This window comes from Sinocyclocheilus grahami, unplaced genomic scaffold (genome assembly GCF_001515645.1).
Source record: "Sinocyclocheilus grahami isolate Dianchi unplaced genomic scaffold, SAMN03320097.WGS_v1.1 scaffold898.1, whole genome shotgun sequence".
Classification (NCBI taxonomy): domain Eukaryota; kingdom Metazoa; phylum Chordata; class Actinopteri; order Cypriniformes; family Cyprinidae; genus Sinocyclocheilus; species Sinocyclocheilus grahami.
Genome location: NW_015506077.1, coordinates 149,839 through 156,440, shown reverse-complemented (window position 1 = coordinate 156,440; position 6,602 = coordinate 149,839). Strand labels below are relative to the sequence as shown.

The 6,602-nt window shown below is 36.6% G+C and overlaps 1 protein-coding gene across 2 annotated transcripts in view; it reads right to left on the bottom strand.

Annotated features, from left to right (window-relative positions):
• LOC107563915 (septin-7-like) overlaps positions 1 to 6,602 on the bottom strand; it is a 54,483-nt gene that overhangs the window by 3,253 nt on the left and 44,628 nt on the right. For both annotated transcript variants that reach the window (XM_016248897.1, XM_016248898.1), the window contains exon 9: positions 4,803 to 4,899. In XM_016248897.1, the coding sequence (XP_016104383.1) occupies positions 4,803 to 4,899 (97 nt within the window). The remainder of the gene's footprint in view (positions 1 to 4,802; positions 4,900 to 6,602) is intronic.

Here is a 6,602-nt window from a genome sequence, read left to right as displayed (position 1 = left end):
GTTATTATTTGTTATTAAACCAATCAATGTAGTATCATCTGCAAACTTAATTTGCACTGATTTACAATGTGAAACACAATCATTCAGAGTACAATAGTACAATAATGGTGACAGCACACATCCTTGTGGGGCCCCCACACTAATTGTTTTAAGACTTGAAAGTATTTTTAACTACAAAAAAATCCAAAATCCAAAGAGCAAGGGAGTGTTGAATCCCCAATTGCTTTAATTTATCAAAAAGTTTAACTGGAATAATTGTATTAAATGCCGATTTATAGTCCACAAAAAGGACTCTGACATAAGTATTAGGGGCTTCAAGGTGTTGCAAAATTGAATGGATACACAGAGCCACAGCATCATCAACCAACCTATTAGTCTTATAGGCGAATTGGTGAGAATCCAGACAGATTTTAGAAATTAGATACCTAAGCACCAATCGCTCAAAGATTTTCATAGCAACTGAAGTTAGGGCCACTGGTCTGTAATCATCTAAGCAACTAATATTTGACTTTTTTGGCACTGGAATTATAACAGCTGCTTTAAAACATACTGGGACTCTGCATACTCTTAATGACCAGTTGAATATATCGGTGAATACTGGGGCAAGGATGAACGCACACCACTTCAATGTTGCAGATGATATGGAGTCAGGGCCTGCTGACTTTCTGCTGTTCTGCTTCCGCAGCAGATTCCTGACTTCATATTCCTCTATTTTAAAAGGAGGGCTTATAATACAGGACCAGGAGGGCAGCGTCGGCTGACCAACCTGTCCCTCCATTGTATTTTCAAAGCGACTGTAGAACGCATTAAGTTCATCAGGCAATGTAATATCTTTAAATGTAATATCTTTAGAGATGACTTGAGATTTTATCTTATAGCCCGTGATCTGCTCTAGATTTTTCCATACACCATAAGTGTCATTGATCTTCAACTTATTTTCTAACATACACTTATAATTTCCTTTATAGATGATTACAATAAAAAAAAAAGATACTTTGGGGGAAGTTGTACCAAGTTAGTAACTTTTGGCTGAATGCCAATTTGCATGCTATTAATAATATATAATCAGATTTAATTTTATGATATCAGACAGTGGGTTGTGTCACACTCCGTACCAATTCTTCATTGTTCGCACAGTACACACCTTGCATAGTGACTATTCTCACAGAAGTAAGCAAATTGGTATTAATATGGGCTTCATAATTACATACGAATATCCAATCGGGATTACATACAGATAATCTGGAGCTGAATTGTGGAGGACTGAAAGCCTATATACAATAAAGTCTAATGCAAACATATAATATACAAATATATACAAAAAGTAACATAGTCGTTAAAAACAAAGCAAAAATCAATTGCAAACAATAAACACACCGACACACAAAAACCCCCAAAACCAAGTCAAGTTTAACTAAACAAAAATAACCTAATTGTAAAAAAAAAACAAAACAAAAAAAAAAAAACACACACACACAACCAAACTAAGTCAAAGACTATAGAATACCCAAGACATGTCACTCGTATAGTTTTGAATGGGGGAAAAATGCAATGCTCAATATGGCCGCTCAATCGCAGGAAGCCCCGCCTTCTGAATGAAAGAGCCAATCGCTAATCGGTAAAGTCAGCGCGTCACTGCAGCTGCCTTTAGAAGTATCCCAGTTGCTATAGAAACAGTCAGCGCTCTGAGACATGCGCATGCGCACTGGCTGATCTAGCCTGAAAAATAAAGCAAGAAGCCGTGGTTTACAGTGAATTTATAACAGCTAAGGGGTGTTGTTAGAAAACCCCCCTTAGCTGTTATAAATTCACTGTAAACCACGGCTTCACGGCGCTTATTGCTTTTATAAGGTAAGGTTTCACAGAATAAAACAGAGCAATTAAAGTGTAATGATATTAATAAAAACCGTATTCTTCCACCAAACAATGCAGTTCCTCAGAAACAGTTGTGGTTCCAACAAAGTGGCTGCCGAGCAACAGACAAATGTAAAGAAAGCTGTATGTTTGTAGAGTAATGTACAACAGCTTCGAACACGGCTCGACCAATCAGAATCAAGGACCGGAACTATCCGCTTTATTATGCTATTTGAGCAAAAGAAAGTACATTTATGACACAGTTGTTGTCAGATTTCTCTGGTGATTTCAAATATGAAATTTAATTGTAAGTTTAGAGAACAGTTTGGGAGAATTTAATGTTTCGCCATTCAAAGTGATAGGAGCTGCACTTTCATGGCCGAGAGGCGTTTCAAAGATGGCCGCCGAGTGACATGACTGGCCTAAGTGGCCTTAAAGGGACTTTGACTAAGCTAAGCTAAACAAAAATAACCTGCATAACAAAACAAATATCAATTACGCCCCCAAAAAACTAAGTTAAACCAAACAAAAATAGCCTACTCGTTGAAAACAAAACAAAAATAAATTGCACCAAAACTACAAAAAAAACCCTCAAACAAAACACAACCCAAACTAAGCTAAACAAGAAATGTAAACAAAAATAACCTAACGTTACTTGTTGAAAACAAAATCAATTGCACAAAAAAACACACAAATCAAACGAAGCTAAACAGAAGTAACCTGCTTGTTGGCAAAACAACAACAACAACAAAAACTAAGCCAAGTAAACAAAAAATAAAACAAAACAAAAAACTCCTAATTGAAACCAAAACAAAAAAAAATAAGTAAACCAAGCAAGATGCTTTAATAACTAGAGTTTGGACACTGCAGGTCAGGGTCCATAGGAACAAACTGGCATTTATCGTTCCTCTGCTACAGTAATGTATAAACTGACCAGCAGGTGTCACCTGATCTGTCTCCTGCTGTGTGTGCGTCACTTATCGAATGAATGAAGCCGACCTCTCCCTCCTTTCCCAACCACAGGCCATCTGTGTGCTTACATGCTGCTGAAAGCATCTCAGGCATTCAAACCTACCCTTTTAAAACAGATAACCACTGAATCCAAACACAGCAATCAAACCCACTGCCCTCCTGATCACACTTCATGTTTCTGTCTAGACACAATAACCCTGCTCTCAGTGCGGCTGGCTCCAGAGGATCTGGCTTAGCGACTCTGGTGTTATCAGAGGTCAAAGGTCTAGAAAGAAGGGGAAGTAGACGCAGGCATCAGCTCCAGCCAAACCGCTCCGGTGAGCGAGCAGATGTGACTACTCAAATCAGCATCTGATCTTCTGCTTCAAATGCCAAACATCACTGGGCCTTCATTTTCAAAGCTTCATTGACGACTCCAGCCGTGCTCATAGTTGATACTGTATGTTCACGGCGGATCACGTGACCCGCTCCACAGGAGCTCTCGATCAAACGTCAAAACACACACTCTTCCTGTTTGCAGATCTGCAGGCTTTCACTTACTGCACACCCTAGGGTGTTTATCACATGACCCTAAACACACTACGAGGACAAGCTTTTCATTATGCCTTTCATTTATAAGATGTCACTTGTTTATTCTTTCATTTCTGTAAGAGGCCTTTATTTAATTAACTAGCTCCAGTGTTGTTATTATTAACTACAAATATTAGAAAACACTTTTGCTAATTAAAATAAAGAAATATATGAAAAAATAATGATTGAACTGAAATAAGCTGAAGTACTTACTGAACGAAACAAAAATAAAAAAGTAGAAATGCAAAAAAAATTAAATTACTAAAAATTACAATAACATTTAAATAAACTAAAAATATAAAATAAAAGCTAACTAAAAAAAACTAAAACGGTAAATAAATAATGCTAAAATAACACTGGATTGCACCTCAGTTCAGAACTGAAAACGTTGCATTTCTTTATTAAACTAAAAACATGGCCTTAGTTATCAGCAAAAACGTTCTGACACTAATAAAGGGATTATTTTGTTGCTAATGCTTGATTTGTATTGCAGATTCTAATTGGTCTGTGGTGTGCTAAGCTTAACTGGCAATTAATTAAAGACATTACCAAAACAAAAACAAATCAGCTGACCTAAAATATTTACTTGAAGTTAATATTTCTGTTAAATAGTTCGCTTTGTACCTGTATGTCATGTGGCCATTAACTGCCATTAAACAAAAAATATTAAAAAATAAATATTTAAAATAAATTTCATTTTAAATATTACATTGTCTTATTTATTAGCTTTTCATCAAATCAAAACCTCCCTATAGTTCCCTCACAAAGCCCAGTTTGGGAAACCCTAAATTAAGTTATAATTAAAAGGATAATAAAGCTATACTGACCAAAAAAAAGAAACATGAGAGAAGTTTAATGCCGTCATCAGGCATTCCAGCCTCCCAGATGTACATATAATGCCATTGTGATCAAAAAGAAAACCATTATTACTAGTCTTCATTGATGATGGCAAGTTGATCTTATGACAAGAAATTATTTATATATTCTCTTCCTAGGGTTTTTCTAAACTGTTGAAGGGCACTGGATTCATGATATCCCGTCCTCTGGCTATGGTTTGGTCTTATAAAATATAATCTGACTGAAGTGAAAGTCACTGGCAGAGTCCGCCCTGAATGATTCAGTGGAGGCTAGACATTGTCTGGTGAACGTGTCACAAGCTAAAGCTTTCTGTGCTGTCACTGGTCAAACAGACTGTTTTGTCACATTCAAACAGCACAATGAGAGGTGCATTACGGTCCGGAGCACAAACGGTGTGGGAAGCCAATGATAGCCTTAGCAAACATCACTAATGAAGCCAAACAACTACATTTAGATCACTCAGACTCAGATCTGCTGTGAACCAGAGTAGTTCAACAGCCTCAGGGTCACACACACACACGAAGAGGAGGTGACCTTTCACCCCTTACCTTCTGCCACGCCCCAGGGGTACTGCCTGCCCCGTACACGCTTCCCATTGACCTCGATGATGGTGTTACTGCCCACCACAGCCAGCGGCAGACGGTCCTGAGGGACACAAATCACACAGACATGTTCAGAGAGAGAGGTGCTGGGAACATCTGATGACTGATATTGATTCTCAATGTGTGTGTGTGTGTGTGTGTGTGTGTGTGTGTGTGCGCGGGGCAATGATGGTAATGCGCTCTTTCAGTCAGCATGACTCTGAACCATTTCCCTGGTGGGCCTAATTAGAGAGCCAATTTTTGAGTAGTTAGTGCACTCTGAGTAGGGTTATCATCATCATTAACTAAAACTAAAACTATTAAAAAAAAATTCACTGCTTCAAAGAAAATAAACATGAAATTAAATCAAATCAAATATTAAAAACAAACTTATTTCAACTATATAGACGTAAAAAACTAATACAAATGACAACAAAATTATTAGGTATTATAAACTTTAAATTGAAATGAAAACAGAAATATAAAAATAAAATGAATTCAAAACATTAAGAAGAACTCTAATACTAAAATAACACTGACTCTTTCCACAAAATCAGTCCACTAGTGAGCTTCTCTAGTGAGTGGTGCTTTATCATAAAACTGATCATTTGTCTATCACTGCATCCTAACCAGGTGTGACTTCGCATTTAGCTAGTTGGCAGTTTTTTCTTCTAATGTTTATACTTATTTTCGCTTTATTTCAATGAACAAAAATGCTTTTTATCAGTTTGAGTTAACAATAACAGCACTGATCCCATCTATTTAAACTTCCACAATCAGTCTCTCATTGATCCTGGGAGCTGTGTTTAGATGAGTATTTAATATGTGCCACACACTATATTTTCAACAACACAACAAACACACTACAATTTTTATTTTTACTCATGTCACACCTTGACTAAAACAGATTTCCACTTCAAAGAAGTTGGAGCCCCAGGGGACAGCCAGCTATTACATAATCGTCATGGACCGATGGCAATTTGATGGTTGAACAGCTAGTGGTAAGTTTTCTGGATGGTTAACACCGTGTCCTAACTACATGCGACACCGCGACACACGATAAAAGAAGAGCCTGACCGATATGTTTTTTTTGGGGCCGATACGATACCGATATTAGGCCGTAGAAAAGGCAGATACCGATATATCGGCCGATATTCTTAGTGTATATTATAGTACAGTACCAGTCAAAAGTTTGGACACTTTCCCATTCGTGCGTCCAAACATTTGACTGATACTATATATAGAATACAGTATTATACATAAACAGAATATATATACATAAACACATTTTTTGCAATGATCACTCAAATGTGGTGATCAAACACTTATAATGGTGACTGAGATATGTAAGGGCATTTAACAATTTAACAATAAACTTGCGATGAGTGCGATACACAAAGTAACGGAGTGTTAGTTGTAACACATGTGGTTTGAATATTTATTTTACCATAGTAACATTTAAATTCTGGCTTAAGTAAATTTTATATCTCAGTTTTTATTATTCATTTAAAATTAGACAAATCTGCTATTATTTTAATCTCCAATCTGTTATTTATCAGTTCAGATGCTTTGATTACTAGCAGAAGACACTCACCAGTTTTAAATTCCAGTTGCGCAGATGGGGCACGTTGTAACACTGCGTTACAATGTGCTATTCTATGACATTAGCTATGTAATTTACACTATTTACTTTAATTAATTTTAATGAGAAATAACGAGAAACAGGTGAATAAAGACTGACAGTCAATGTTTAATGTTTAGAAATTA